Source organism: Spathaspora passalidarum (genome assembly GCF_000223485.1).
Source record: "Spathaspora passalidarum NRRL Y-27907 unplaced genomic scaffold SPAPAscaffold_3, whole genome shotgun sequence".
Classification (NCBI taxonomy): Eukaryota; Fungi; Ascomycota; class Pichiomycetes; order Serinales; family Debaryomycetaceae; genus Spathaspora; species Spathaspora passalidarum.
The window spans coordinates 393,735-408,949 of record NW_006767427.1 but is presented as its reverse complement, the minus strand read 5'-3'; the positions used below and the strand labels follow the sequence as shown (position 1 = coordinate 408,949).

General features: G+C 41.5%; 8 protein-coding genes across 8 annotated transcripts in view; 5 read left to right on the top strand and 3 right to left on the bottom strand. All coding sequences in view use genetic code 12, as the record gives it.

Annotated features, from left to right (window-relative positions):
• Positions 1 to 10,384, bottom strand: part of MIT1 (mannosylinositol phosphorylceramide synthase catalytic subunit) — a gene marked incomplete at both ends in the record, with an annotated part of 145,983 nt that extends 135,599 nt beyond the window's left edge. Inside the window, 2 exons of the mRNA XM_007374305.1 lie at positions 471 to 517; positions 7,764 to 10,384. Coding sequence (XP_007374367.1) covers positions 8,780 to 10,072 — 1,293 coding nt within the window. The remainder of the gene's footprint in view (positions 1 to 470; positions 518 to 7,763) is intronic.
• On the top strand, positions 266 to 2,412 carry SPAPADRAFT_60200 (uncharacterized protein; the record flags this gene model as incomplete). The annotated part of the gene is made up of 1 exon (XM_007374312.1): positions 266 to 2,412. A coding segment is annotated over one exon (1,179 nt), but the record flags the coding sequence as incomplete, so codon positions are not given.
• Positions 1,529 to 2,440, bottom strand: SPAPADRAFT_49794 (putative peptidylprolyl isomerase; the record flags this gene model as incomplete). Its single annotated transcript, XM_007374311.1, has 1 exon — positions 1,529 to 2,440. One exon carries the CDS (start codon positions 2,438 to 2,440, stop codon positions 1,529 to 1,531), a length of 912 nt encoding a protein of 303 aa, XP_007374373.1.
• On the top strand, positions 2,739 to 7,711 carry SPAPADRAFT_70828 (uncharacterized protein; the record flags this gene model as incomplete). Its single annotated transcript, XM_007374307.1, has 2 exons — positions 2,739 to 3,551; positions 3,972 to 7,711. 2 exons carry the CDS (start codon positions 3,449 to 3,451, stop codon positions 5,591 to 5,593), a joined length of 1,725 nt encoding a protein of 574 aa, XP_007374369.1.
• On the top strand, positions 2,760 to 3,536 carry SPAPADRAFT_60199 (uncharacterized protein; the record flags this gene model as incomplete). The annotated part of the gene is made up of 1 exon (XM_007374310.1): positions 2,760 to 3,536. One exon carries the CDS (start codon positions 2,811 to 2,813, stop codon positions 3,261 to 3,263), a length of 453 nt encoding a protein of 150 aa, XP_007374372.1.
• On the bottom strand, positions 5,624 to 7,699 carry SLP2 (Slp2p; the record flags this gene model as incomplete). The annotated part of the gene is made up of 1 exon (XM_007374308.1): positions 5,624 to 7,699. One exon carries the CDS (start codon positions 7,654 to 7,656, stop codon positions 6,610 to 6,612), a length of 1,047 nt encoding a protein of 348 aa, XP_007374370.1.
• SPAPADRAFT_136855 (uncharacterized protein) lies at positions 5,678 to 6,580 on the top strand (the record flags this gene model as incomplete). Its single annotated transcript, XM_007374309.1, has 1 exon — positions 5,678 to 6,580. The coding sequence occupies one exon, from the start codon at positions 5,678 to 5,680 to the stop codon at positions 6,578 to 6,580; it is 903 nt and encodes a 300-aa protein (XP_007374371.1).
• Positions 7,812 to 8,726, top strand: SPAPADRAFT_136976 (exosome non-catalytic core subunit; the record flags this gene model as incomplete). Its single annotated transcript, XM_007374306.1, has 1 exon — positions 7,812 to 8,726. The coding sequence occupies one exon, from the start codon at positions 7,812 to 7,814 to the stop codon at positions 8,724 to 8,726; it is 915 nt and encodes a 304-aa protein (XP_007374368.1).
• Positions 10,385 to 15,215: the final 4,831 nt, after the last annotated feature.

Sequence of the window (15,215 nt, the reverse complement as noted above, 5' to 3'; positions counted from 1 at the left end):
AGAAGAAGTTGAAGGAAGAAAAGAATCCTGACTCAGAACTAAAGTTTAGCAAGACAAAGTTGTCCAAGGCTAACACAAAGTCCATGCTTAGTTTGGGACTTAATTTCAAGTCGGGCAAGTCGTCATCTTACTCCCCAGAATCTAGCGTTTCACCAACCGACACTTGTGTTGATGAATTGCAAGATTCGATGTCTTCGTACACTTCTACACAACTGGTTGAACAACAACTTGACTCCATGATGAAACTGATGGATTCGCAATCATTAATGAAGTTGATGAGTAAGTCCAGATACGTTGGAGGAATTCCATTGAATTTAGTAAAGCAGATCGTCAAGCAAATGTTGTTGGCAATGGATTACATGCATCATTGTGGAGTCATTCATACTGATTTAAAGCCGGAGAATATTTTACTTGACATTAAGGATATCAATAACATAATCAAGGCGATTGAAGTGCAGAAATTAGCCCAATATAGAAGAAGATCTAGTGATGGTGTTGCACCTAATGGAAGATCAAGATTGAGTCGGGCAGGAACTGCCATCTTCCGCAAGAATCTGAATGCAGCATTTTCCAAGTCAAGAACGTTTTCATCTTCAAGCATGGCCCACTCTTCGTCATACTATAGACGTCTGAAAAACTCCATTAATGGGAAACACGATTGCCCTATTCGTACATCCAAGCCATTTTCTAGTTCCGTCACTTCCGAAGTTTTGTTCACTGATTTCCAATTTGAGGAAAGTGGCGAAAAACCCTCGTCCTTCCCCATGATTTCCCCAAGAAATGGTTCTGCTAGCTCATTAACTTACCCATCGTCGGTTCAGAGTACTAGTAATATCGATCCTGAGATTCTGATCAAGATTGCCGATTTGGGTAATGCCACTTTTGTCAATCATCATTTCACCAACCAGATTCAAACCCGTCAGTACAGATCGCCCGAAATTATTCTTGGGTACAAGAAGTGGGGGTCCTCCACGGACATGTGGTCGATTGGATGTATTATATTTGAGTTGATCACTGGGGATTTCTTGTTTGATCCGCATGACGGGAAGTACTTTGATCGTGACGAAGACCACTTGGCCCAGATTATTGAATTGGTTGGTGAGTTCCCTAGTGATGAGTACTTGATGGATTGTAAATCGACTTCACGCTTTTTCAAGTTGAAGAATCCAAACGAGATTGTGTTTAAGAATATCGATTCGTTGAAATATTGGGGCTTGCATGATGTCCTTGTGGAAAAGTACAAGTTTGACAAGAATGATGTTCAGGTCAAGTTGATTAGTGATTTCATATTAAAGTGTCTTAAGTTTGATTTAAATGAGCGTTATGATTGCGGATCATTGTTGAAGCATCCTTGGTTGCAGGACAATGTTGATGTTAATGAGTTGGATTTGGCCAATTTGCCAAATGTACATGATGAGTTACCGGGATATACAAGTATCTGTAAATAGAGGGAGCTCTCTATGTTTGTTTTTATTTATATATTGTTTTTAGGGTGGGTATTTAAGGTATTATATAATATTACGAGTTATCATGTAGTGAATGTGTGCTGCTTGAGCATGTGTAATGTTATTGGGTTTTCTGATTCTGAAAGATCAAGGTTGGTGTCGTAGTCGGAGTCTATAGTTGGGTCGCGTACGACTTGAATGTGTATGTGTTTTTGAGAGTTGTCCAGCTCATCTGACAGTGAGTCTTCTTCTTCTTCTTCTCCTCCTCCTTCTTCATCAACCAGGTGGTCCAGTTCTTGCCCATCTTCCTGTTCAACTGCTTCTTTCTGTATCGGTATATCTTCAACTTCCTTCAGGGCGACTTCAGTACTTAAACTCTTATCTTTGAGAACATCATGAGCAGACCTAATCGTAAACTCATCATCGTCATCGTCATCATCGCTCTCATCGTACCTAACCACAACCTTTGATTTCTTGACCGGTCTTTCTACTTCCATTACTTCCTTCTCCTCCTTCTTCAAATCATCAAAATACGAAGTGATAACCTCACTAGAAACAATCAGAACTGGGAAAACAGGAACACCTTCATTGTCCAACTCACCATCGGCGATTGTTTTGATTGTATACAACGACTCAGTCCCAACGACGATTCCAAGGGGCACGTATTGCCCAGTCAACTCCGGTGAATCATTCAAGACGATAAAGAAGCCATCTACCGAGTTATGATTCTTTGAATCGCGTAATGCGGCAAGAGTGCCTCGTTTGAACTTTATCCTGCTATGGAACTCATCGGCGATGTCGTAATTTACCGATGTTGGGGACACCGTGATAGAAGTGGATGATGGTGTGAATTGTAAGCTGGTGTACTTCTGGTTGAGAATATGTGTAAGGAATTGGCGAGCTGTCTGCGGTGTTTCCCTGGCATAGAGATCGATCTCTAGAGGTCCCTTTGTGGTTTGGATTCGTGCTTTCGCCGTGGGGTTAAGGTCTGACATTCTTTGGGGGTGGGTGATGGTGATGTATTGCGAAAATTGCAGCAGACTGACAAATGCTAACTGTGTAGAAGGAAGTCAACCAACGTTTTACATAAAACAACAATTAAATCTCACAAGTGACAACTGATTTACACTCTCCTATACTTGTGATGTTATTATCATTATCGTGATCGTTATGCTTTGTGAGTTCTAATGTTATTACGCCGTCTCCACAGTATCATTGCATCCGGGTAACACCGTCTGAAAAAACCACCAATGATTGAGTGAGAAAATATGATTTTTCATACATTTTTTTTCCGCTATGTAACACAACAAAGCTAATACAAACCAAGGGTATACCCATCACATAACTGCATATACATATATAGACATGTTGAGAATAACCAGAACCTCCCGTTCATTCTTGCGTTTCAATTCCACCACTAGCGTGACCAAACCAGCCGGCGCCAAATTGACTAAAACCGAGCTACAATCCAATGAATTTGCCAAACAAGCCCCCAACAGAGATACAACCTGGTCGGCCACCCAGGAGTCTAGACTGGAAATAATCAGCAAGTACCCATTCCGTTTCATTCAAAAAGATTTGGAACAACAACCTAGACCCTATGCTGCCATTGATTTAATTGCTAAGGAACCAGTGAGATACTTGGGCCACGGTGAAAATATTGCTGTTTGTGATGGTAACAAGGGAAGCACCTTACAAGGACATCCTAAGGTGTTTATCAACTTGGACCAACCTAAACCTGCCACTTGTGGGTACTGTGGATTGAGATATGCCAAGGAGGAATTTAAGGATTTGATTGAGGCTCAAGAAAAGGCATAGGTAAGGTGTGTAACTTGAATTTATAATATATTACGAGAGAACATGTAGAAGGCGTCGCTGTAGTAAACTCGAGCCAGGAGTTTTCGTCAAACCTCCATAAAAGAAGGTCATGTAGAAATTGAGTTGCAAGACGCATTATCCTTCTATTCTGTTTGGGTGATGATTAACTGGCATATAATTCTTGCATGGTCCCCACTGTTTACATGCACCATTCTCTTAACCAGAACAACGCTGGAGTTGTTTCCCACCATGTCAGAAGAAGGAATAACCAAAATACTGCAATTCATAGTAGGAGCAAACTTCACCTGACAGATGGTAGCGTATTAGTTCAAACATCCTTTTATCCATCAGTTATAAACTACGGAACTAGTTGACACGGAACCCGATTTAAAGTTTTCTGGAACAAAATCAGTGAATATAGTTGCTAATTCCGTATAGCCAGTATATATAATATCTTTCAGCAGTGTCGATGTTGGTGGTGTCCTTCAGAAATTCCTCGGATAAATCTCGGAGTGCAAAATTAAAAATAAGGTCCCTCCACTAAGTCCCCCCACAATTTTATCAAAATTTATTTCAACTTCAAAGCAATTGCTGATGCAAGTACAAGGATCATGCCCAGTCATTCAGTTAATGAAGTTCCCCGACAGGGAACCAACCACATACGCAGACTAACCATCTTGAGCGACGTATTCCATGGCTTCTTTTCAGGCATATGGTATTCTAAGACCCATCTATTCAATTCCTATTTCGTGATTCCTATCGGATTGCTAATTATCCTATGCACATTGTACGGACTAAACCAATTGCTTCTTATTATTAATATAAAGTTCCCGTGTTCGGTGTTGGGGCTCTTGCTTAACTTGCTCTTCTTGTGTTTGTTGAGCTGGTTAAGCCATCAAAACACGTTTGCCAAGAACGGGGCTAATTGGATGTTGACAAATTACTTGGGGTTGATTAAACCATCCATGAACTTTACGCTAAAATGGATAAATGTTTTCTTCATTCCGCTGTTTATAGTGCTTCCGTTGTCGTCGCCAATTTCATTCATTGAATGTTTGAAGATCGCTGGTGTTTTTGTTGTAGGTATGATGGTGCTTATTTGTGTCGATGTGTATTTTTTAAAGTTGTTGAAATTAGTATATGCGAAAATGGGACGTACCGATGAGAAGGAACACGAAGAGATCGAGTTGGAGACATTGGAGAGGGATGATATCACCACTATTGATTTGACTAGCTTTGCCAAGGACAATGATGACGATGATGTAGAAGTAGTAACTTCTAGGAGAACTTCTGAAAATCCATTCACAATAGAGGAGGTATCCGGTGTGGACATACCTGAGCCAACTTATCAAAGAGACAGTGATGAAGACCACCAAGTCACACGACAAATGTCGCGGATTTCCTACGTTGATCAAATCCAAGTGGAAGAGTTGAGTAGGAGTGAACGGGTGACGCTATTCACCACCAAGTACATCGACTGGATCTTGTACTTGATTTTGTTTATTGTGTCGTTGCCGATATACTACTCGCTTCATGTGTATTTACCATACCATTTAAGTATCACCATTCTTGCTTACTATGTGGCCTTGTTAATTCCGCAGAAGTTCCCCGTGACGAAAAAGTTTGCCCACCCGATCCTTATCCTGACATTCATCATTCTCTTTGTCTGTTTCATCGGCTCGCTCATCTCGCATGGCAAACCCAGGGGGTTCTTGCTCGATCTACAATACTACAAAACAGGACGCAACTACCTCACCTTATTTACTAACCAGTACGTTGTCTGGCCCGGGTGTGGCGACTTTCTTTCGTCATTAATGGACGTATCGATTGTCTCACTTTCCCTCCCGATGTTCACCCATAGACATGATTTCATCAAGAACTTCTGGGTGTTGATGCCTACGTTAGTCATATCTGTCGTGCTTACGTTTTTCCTCTATCCAATCACCTGTCATGCCATTGGCATCGAACCAGTACGGTCAATTGGGTTCATTGGAAGATCGGTTACGTTGGCCTTGGGAACACCGCTTGTGACGGCGTTGGGAGGGTCCATCTCGTTAATGGCGGTGTGTACGATCTTATCGGGGATAATCGGCGTGTTGATCAACGAACCATTGTTTAGACTATTGCGAGTGGACAAGGGTGATTATGTCACGCGAGGAGTGACGCTCGGGATCAATTCTGGTGCCATTGCCACGGCACATTTGTTGACGGTTGATCCGAGAGCAGCATCGATTTCGCTGTTGAGTTTCAGTGTGTTTGGCACGATTATGGTGGTGTTGGCTTCTGTTGGAGCTGTACGCGATTTGATCAGATCGTGGGTTGGTTTATGAACGCGTAAATAATTTATACTTTTTCTTTTTGTTGTTGTTGTTGTTGCACATCGACTTAATTGACAACTATAGATCTATAGAGTAATGCACATTGATAAAGATAGCAGAGTGATACTCCTCCCGGAGACAGAGTCCCCCGCTGAATTCAAAATACTCGAATTACCCACATCAAACAACCTATCCACGACAAAGTCTTATTTGTTCGATGCAACTACAAACTCCCTCTATGAGCTCAACGAAATAAGAACAAGCGAATCGGCAAAGTTGAAATCAGGCGATGCCGTAAAGTCATACATTCTCGAATCAGACACATCTGGTGCAATAATACAGTCTCCACGAACCATCATCTCGTCCAAATTCAACCTTGTGTATTTACTAATTTCCATATTGTCCAGTCAGAAAGAAGACCGATTCATCACAGTAGACGACTTTATGGATCGAGTTGCATGGAGTCACAACTTGCCAGAAAGTGTCATTAGTAATGCCCTTGTACAGATCTGTGACGAATTAGATCAAGGCGACGCCAAATTCTACAAATTTTCTTTGGACAAGTCGATACAGTTTGTCAATGAAAAAATCACCAAACTAGTTGAGTTCTTTACGAACGAAAAGAATACGGTTATAGAGAAAGTCAGGGCTGAGTTGAATGATCCGACCAGTACCGAAGTCGTTTCACAACAATTAGTCCTGGAATTAACCTTGCAGTACGCCATAGATTATGTGTGTGGCTCATACATTGCTGAACCGACGTTTAAACAAGATTTAATTAAAAAGTACCAGTACAAGTTTGATAATGTGGATGCATACCTTGCCAAGTTAAAAGAAAAACAAAAGAGCCTTGCTGTTGTGGAAGCAAACATGAACGAAGTGATTCATTCTACCGTCAAGAACAGAAAGAAGGAACAAAAGAAAACGATCAAGAAAGTTCAAACTAAAAAGGTCGCCGTGGGTAAAGGTGCCCTTGATGGATTCTTCAAGAAAGCTTAGCTTATACATTTTATTATATACAGAAAAGGCTAACTCTTATTAGCTTGGTTCAAGTTCTTGTAGATACTCAACCCTTGCGCCATAAAACTACTTATATCACCAACATTGGAAGGAATAACCACCGTGTTGGACTCCTTGGCCAACTTACCAAACTCTTTAATGTACTCTTGCGCAACCTGCAAATTGACGGCTGCTTCACCACCAGGTGTTTCCTGGATGGCTTGAGCAATACGTCTTATACCTTCAGCAGTAGCTTCCGCTTTTAACTTGATGGATTCAGCCTCACCCATAGCGTGGTTGATTTGTTCTTGCTTGTCGGCTTCGGATGCCAAAATCATAGATTGCTTTTCCCCCTCACTCACGTTAATCTTGGATTGTCTTTGACCTTCCGATTCAAGAATTTCCGCCCGCTTCGATCTCTCAGCACTAACTTGTCTATGCATGGCCTCCAACACATTCAGAGGGGGATGGATATCTCTAATTTCGTATCTCAAACACTCAACACCCCAATTATCTCTAGCAGCGCCGTTAATCACCTCATTGATATTGACATTCAACAACTGACGCTCCTTCAATACATGATCCAACGTCATGCTCCCGATTTCCGATCTCATGGTCGTCTGGGCCAACTGACTAATGGCGAATTTGAAATCTTCGACTCCATAACTGGCCTTGTATGGGTCAATCACCTTAACGTAAAGCACACCGTCGAGCTCTAAACTGACGTTATCGGAGGTGATGGCGTTCTGACTGGGGATCTCAATTGCCGATTCCTTGAGTGATTGGACATAGGTGATCTTGTCCAAGAGGGGAACGAGGAATGCTAACCCTGGTGGTAGCACGCGGTGGAACTTTCCCATTCGTTCCACGATCCATGCTTGTTGTTGGGGCACGAACCGGATTATGGTGTTGGCGGGGAGGGACTCCCTTTGGAAGAAGTTGAGGGAGGATTGGTAGGGCATGGTGGAGCCGTTGGGTCTGTTGCCGCCTCCAAAGTTGGTAGTAAAGTGTCTGTTCAACACAATCGCATTTCTGACTAATTGCTGGCGAGATGGTACAGTCACTGTTCTTATCATTGTTTAGTGGGTGTGAGTATATCTGTTGAAGGCAAAAGTGGGTGAAAAGAAAACCAAAGACTGAAAAACTCGAATTCGCACTGGCCAAAACTTTCTAGAAAATTTAGTTTGCAAATTTCAATCTCATCACATTACAGTCAAACCTGTGCACAACCATGTCCCGTTCCATAGAAATATCAGAAAATCAGAGGAAGTTCCTCCTCGAATCCCTAAAACACGGATTCAGACTAACTGACCGGCCATTCGACCACGTCCGTGACATATCCCTCTACTTGTCCCCCACGGAGTACGGCTACGTCGAAGTATCATGGGGCAAAACTAAGCTCGCCTGTCGAGTAACGGCTACCGTCACCACTCCGTACGAAGATCGCCCCTTTGAAGGGATATTCACCATCAACAGCGAGATTTCCACTATGGCCCTGATGAGATTCGACACCTCGCGATCCAATGAAGAAATTTTGATTGCGCGAATCATTGAGAAGGCAGTCAGGAGAAGCAATTCGCTTGACTTGGAAAGTCTCTGTATCATCGCCGGCGAGAAAGTATGGGAAATCACCGTCGACTTGAACTACTTAAACTACGATGGGAACTTTATCGATGTGGGGTGTTTTGCCGTAATGTTGGCCTTGCACCATTTTAAAAAACCCGATATTTCAATCAATGGGAACTCCATTGTCGTGCATGACATAAACGAAAGACAGCCAGTACCGTTGTCGATCTTGCATATTCCCATCTGTTTAACCTACTCATTCTATAATCTCACTGATAAAGAACTGAATATTAAAGGCGAGGACGCTGACGAGATTTGCTTGCTTGATGCCGATTTGTTAGAAGAGTTAAATCGAGACGGATCGCTCGTGATAACTTTAAACAAGAACCGTGAATTGATACAATTGAGTAAAAACGGAGGATTACCTATAAGCGCCCAACAGTTCTTGGAACTCACATTCAAATCAATGAAAACCATTGACCAATTGACCGACTTGATCAAAACTAAAATCAAAGAACACGAAGAGTTGCGCTACAAAACAGAAAACTTCAAACTACTCGAAGCAAGTGCCGATAGGTAGGAAATTAATTAAAGTTACTATTAAATATTAATATCGAAATAAAAGCCCGTTCTCTAAACTAAATTATCGTTATTCTTGAAGACATACGTTTCTGTGTCATTACTTTCATTATCAGTGTTAGTGTTGCTGTAGTCGCTGGTGGGTCGAGTTTGAGATTGTCCTGATTCGCCAGCACTATCAACAACGATGGTATCTTTATCGGCGAGTTTCTCCAATACTCCGAGCTCAATAGGTAAATTAGAATCCTTTCTTGATCTACGCTTGATGCTGTGGTTGTAAGACAACAATCCAATTAGATCAACCTTCTTCTTCTTGTTGTTGTTGTTAGCGGTCTCTTCAACAACCGGTTCGTAGCTGGTCCAAGATTCAATAAATTTATCCAATTTCAACACTCGTAATACCGCATTCATGACAAAGCATGCCCCACCGGTAATCTTCCCCATCATCTTCTTAAAAGTAGGAGAAATAACCCAGCAATAAAATAAATACTCCAAGTAGAAAATCAAAAACGCAATCAAGAACCCCCCAACGACAGCAAGAACGAGATGGTTGGCTAATCCCTTGACAAACTTGGCATCATCCATATGCCATGATGAACCAGGCGCAATCGCAAAGAATGAATAAGGGGATGCCTTGTAATCTTGTGGCATAAGAATACGAACTTTCCCCGCTTCAGGCACACCCCAACGTTTATACTGTTTCCACATCACCGACAAAAACAACGGTCCAGTAGAGAACATAATCGTAATGTAAGGCACCAACCAGTTGCGTTGGTATGTCTTTAATGACTCCAAAACTTTCAAGAAAAATGGATGGTTAGGAACCGATCCCATAACATCGTTCGATATACCCGTAGGGACAGTCTTACGAACAAATGCTGGCACGGTTAAGAGTGGATCCAATTTCCGTTCACATCCATCGTCCAAATCAATATAAATCCCACCATAATGAACCAATGCGAAGTATCTAATAGCGTCAGCACGTTGGATAGGATATGGATATGAATCCCAGGTTTTCAAAAACCACGGAAACTCTTCACTAATGAATTGTCGGGCCTTAGCATCAGTCCATAATATGTACTGGTAGTCCTGGTGCAACGAGACACATGCTTGCTGACCTGACTTCCAAATCTCCGGTATATCGCTGGTCTTGTATGTCTGATGGATGATCTTGGGTATTATTGCCGGACGGTCGATCTTGCCGTCAGAGGGGTTGAGTTCAACGTCTAGCAAGGCATCACTGAAGGAATCATCGTGAAGCAAGGTTATCAAATCAAATGATAAGTAGGCTAAGTAAAGTATAAGAGCGACGTGGCCCCATATAATATATTTCAATTCTTTTCTCATGATAATGACCGAGTTGTAAATGGATATTAACTATTAGGTATAACGAATGAACAAGGCTATGGATATATAAAGTTGCTGCTGTATAGCCGAATAAAATTAAAACACCACGAAAAAGTTAGCAATGCAGGAAAAAAAAAAACAATAGTTATAACTGAAAAGGGGAAAACTATGAAGAATGGGCACACCAGCTTCTGAGTGTGTCTGACTTTGTCTTGAGTGGTGAGCAAGTGATAAGCAAATGGTAGGTACAGAGGTCTGCTGTGGATTCAGATCTTACTGCTATTAGTGTTTGCTGCAAAAGGCTTTAAACTTACTTTCATGCAAACAGGAATATCCAAAATGTCAAAGGGGCAATTCTGATATTTATGAACCTTTTTTTTTGTATTATGAAATTCGTGACACGGAACAGAAATTTGGGCTATGGCCAAACAAAAAAAAAAAAAGTCAAGATGATGTTATTCCAAAGTAAACAATGGACAAGACAATAAAATAAATAGACTAATTTCGTGTAGAAATCGATAACTGGCTGGCTGTGGGGTGATAGCAAGTGATTACTTATTCTATAATCCCAAATCTTAACAAACAACTAGGATAAGTTCTCCTCCACTAACCTTCTTAACCTTATTCTAATTGGGATGTGTCTAGACTTTCTTGATCACGTGCGTGCTGTCTATTGTTGATCTTACACAAAACCTAAAGTGTTTACTATATCTAATGTTGTTTACCTCTAATCAATCTCGTGTTCGCGAGATTGTCTGTAGCTATAACCTGACAAGTAACACACAAGTTCTGCTAAGCGACAAACAATGAAAGAACGGCCTGGTTCATCTGGGATCATCAAGATGAGATCAACTACCAGGGCTAAATTCCAACGTTGGTTACGTAAATACGACGTAAACTGCAAAATGATGGAATAGGGGAAAATGCAATTTAGTCGCGTTTCTTTTGTTTTCCCTATTTAAAAAAAATTTTTTTTTTTTTTTGTATGTTTGATTGCCCGTAGTTGGTTTGCTATGGTAATGTATTTTTCCATGGCTATGCTCACTATATTTATTTTTTTTGGACAGCTACGTAATCGAAGATTTGATTAAATTACCGAGGTATGAATGATTAGCTGTTTCTTAGTAATATGTTATGTATATCGGGCAAAGTAGTTGGGAATGCCATGTAAAACTTGGCACCCCCTTTGTATAAGCTTTTAGCGGTCATTCCAAAAAGGGTAGTTTAAGTGAGGGGGTCTAAATTTAGACTAATTTAGGAAAATGGTTGCGAAAAATATACAAAAAGCATACCACTCTTGCCAAACGCCCAGGTTAACTAATTTATATTTTTGTAAAGTCGATCTTTATCAAGATTTACTCTTGATATACACATCGGTAACACAAATCTTACACAATATAGACTTGTAACTTTAAATCTGTATAATTCTCTTGATACAGTTGTTTGTATATTCATTATCGAATTTCATTTGAGATATATATATTTTTTTTGTTAACCTACACGAACGTCAAACTCTGGGAAAAACTTACGACAAAATATAGTCAACTAAAAATCAGGTGTAACTACAGTTTTTACGCATCCTGTGAGCTAACTTACAAAGACTATACGAAGAAACCGTAGTATTTATTGTTGAGACAGACATAGCGAGATATTGATAGATAATGATTCTGTCACAAATGCGAACAGGTGATTCTTATGAGCAATAGTCTAGTTCAGTTAGGCATAATTAATTTTTCCAAGCGTTTACTCAAAGCTTTTCTCACCGGTTCTTACAATTGATACATAATTACTTTTACAAATAATCTACAGGACTCTTTTTTTTTTTTTAAACAAACATATATTTAAAACACATATCTAACGTATTTAAAATATAAACCGAAAATAATAAAACAATCAATGATTCGCAAACCAAAGATTTAAGCAAGAAAGTCAAAAGGGGTAAAATAGTATCCGAGTCAATCGAAAAGAGTCTCAAACTCAATTCAATGTAAAACTGTAAAAATAGTAACCGAAAATTGGTATAAATGAAAACGTAAGGTGGGGGAACAAGGTACCTTCGTGAAGAAATTCAAAGTGAATATAGCAGGAGAGGGGATAAAACACATTTCAGTAAAAAACCATAGGAATAAAACCGGAATTTAAACCTTACCTTCACATAAGCATCATTGAGACTGTAGAAAGCAAAGTAAATAACACAAACTTAGAAGGCTTGGACATAGATGATGAAGAATTTTCAGCTTGTGTAACTGCAGCTGGAGATGGTGAAACACTACCTGTAGCTTCGGCTTGCAAAGATGTAGCGGCAACAGTAGCACCTGGGGCAGCAGCAGAAGCAGTAGTGGCACCTGGAGCAGCGGCAGCAGCAGCAGCGGCGGCGGCGGCGGCAGTAGTCCCAGCAACATTTGAAGGACCAGTAGGGGATGCTGCAGGTTGTTTTGCAACATTAGAACCAGAACCAGAGCCAGCATCATCATCATCATCTTCATCTTCAGCCGCAGAAGCAACACCAGCAACCGCAATAGTACTGGTAGGACCAGAACCAAGAGTTGGGGTTCCTTCAGTACCATACGAACCACCGGCATGATTTTTACCATCAGAACCTGGGCCATCATGAGTGTTAGGGAATCCACCGATAGGACCAGGGTTATTAGATCCCTGGTCCTTATTAGAACCTGGACCATTAGGACTGTTACCATTAGAACCAGCATTATGAGAACCAGGACCATTAGGACTGTTACCATTAGAACTAGAACCATGAGGATTGTTACCATTAGAACCAGAACCATGAGGACTGTTACCATTAGAACCAGAACCATGAGGACTGTTACCATTAGAACCTGGACCATTAGAACCAGCAGAACCATGAGGAGTATCACCAACATTATGGGAACCAGGACCATTAGAACCTGGACCTTGAGGTTGTTTGTCAAAACCAGGACCATCCCAATCATCATGACGGGAACCAGTAGGAATCAAAGGAATGGTAGAATAGGCAGTAACATCACGGACAACAGCAGTTGTAGATTTCTCTTCAACACATCTACCTCTAGCACAATGAGTAACAGTAACAACTTTATCTTCAGTAACATGAGTAATGTATGGTTTAGTAGTATAAGCTTCATGAAGTGGAATTGATCTGGTAATTGGCTTACCTCTGGAATCAGTAGTCACACAAACTGCAACAGTGGTAGTATATACCTTTCCACCTGGGCCTCTAGTTGTATACGCAGTAGTACGTGCAGCAACAGGTTTAATTGGGTTGGTATAGGTATGACGGTGACCATGATTATCAGTGCTGACGACAACAACCCCAGTAACTGTAGAAACCTTGTGATGGTCATGAGTGGTGTAAACAGTAGTACGAATTGTAGTTTCATGAGGTGCTGTAGTATGCTTTGTAGTTGGAACATCATGATTTCCTGTTGGTAGTGTGTGATGAGTAATTGATTTCTGTGTGGTTGTTCCACATCCTTTTTCACCCCTTCTACACAACGAAGTAACACTGGCATGAGTTGTTGACGATGGAAGCAGTGACAAACAGCCCTTTGTTTCACCTCTCTTACACAAACTAGTAATATGTGCTGAGCTGCTAGAACTAACAGATGAAGAAGCAGCACTACTACTTGAAGCAATGGATGAAGAAGAAGCAACCGAACTACTAGAACCAACAGTTGATGATGGAGCCCCACTGGAAGAAACAGTAGATGAGGAAGTAACTGAGGTGCTAGAACCAATTGAGGATGAAGGCACCAAAGTGGAGCTAATACTTGAAGATACACTAGACGATGTCTTTTGGGTGGAACTGGATGTCTTGTGAGTGGAACTAGAAGTCTTGTGAGTGGAACTAGAAGTCTTGTGAGTGGAACTTGAAGTCTTATGGGTGGAACTGGATGTCTTGTGAGTGGAACTTGACGTCTTATGGGTGGAACTAGAAGTCTTATGGGTGGAACTAGAAGTCTTATGGGTGGAACTAGAAGTCTTATGGGTGGAACTTGACGTCTTATGAGTGGAACTTGACGTCTTGTGAGTTGAGCTAGATGTCTTGTGGGTAGAAGAACTTGCAACTGAAGAACTATGACTAGAAGAACTAGTAACAGAGGAACTTGGAAAGGAAGAACTGAAAGCCGAGGAACTATAGCTGGAAGAACTTGGAACAGAAGAACTCGAAGACTTGTGAGTTGGGTGGGAGAAGGTTCTGTGACTTCTGGAGTGGTGAGTTGGAGTCGAGTGGTGGGATGAACTAGAACTGTGAACCGAAGAACTGGAACTGTGAACCGAGGAACTCGAAGACTTGTGAGTTGGGTGGGAGAAGGTTCTGTGACTTCTGGAGTGGTGAGTTGGAGTCGAGTGGTGGGATGAACTAGAACTGTGAACCGAAGAACTCGAAGACTTGTGAGTTGGGTGGGAGAAGGTTCTGTGACTTCTGGAGTGGTGAGTTGGAGTCGAGTGGTGGGATGAACTAGAACTGTGAACCGAAGAACTGGAACTGTGAACAGAAGAACTCGAAGACTTGTGAGTTGGGTGGGAGAAGGTTCTGTGACTTCTGGAGTGGTGAGTTGGAGTCGAGTGGTGGGATGAACTAGAACTGTGGACCGAAGAACTGGAACTGTGAACCGAGGAACTCGAAGACTTGTGAGTTGGGTGGGAGAAGGTTCTGTGACTTCTGGAGTGGTGAGTTGGAGTCGAGTGGTGGGATGAACTAGAACTGTGAACCGAGGAACTTGAAGACTTGTGAGTTGGGTGGGAGAAGGTTCTGTGACTTCTGGAGTGGTGAGTTGGAGTCGAGTGGTGGGATGAACTATAACTGTGGACAGAAGAACTGGAACTGTGAACCGAAGAACTTGAAGACTTGTGAGTTGGGTGGGAGAAGGTTCTGTGACTTCTGGAGTGGTGAGTTGGAGTCGAGTGGTGGGATGAACTAGAACTGTGAACCGAAAAATTGAACTTGTGAACATAAGGAATTCGAAGACTTGTGATTTGGTCGGGAAAAAGGTTCTGGGATTTCTGGGAGTGGTGAGTTTGAATTCCAGTGGAGGGGAATGAACTACAAACTGTTGACCGGAGAAATTCCAACAATTTGTTTTATTGGGTTGAGAGAAAGGTTCTTGTGACTTCCTGGAATGGGGGATTTGGAACTCAAGTG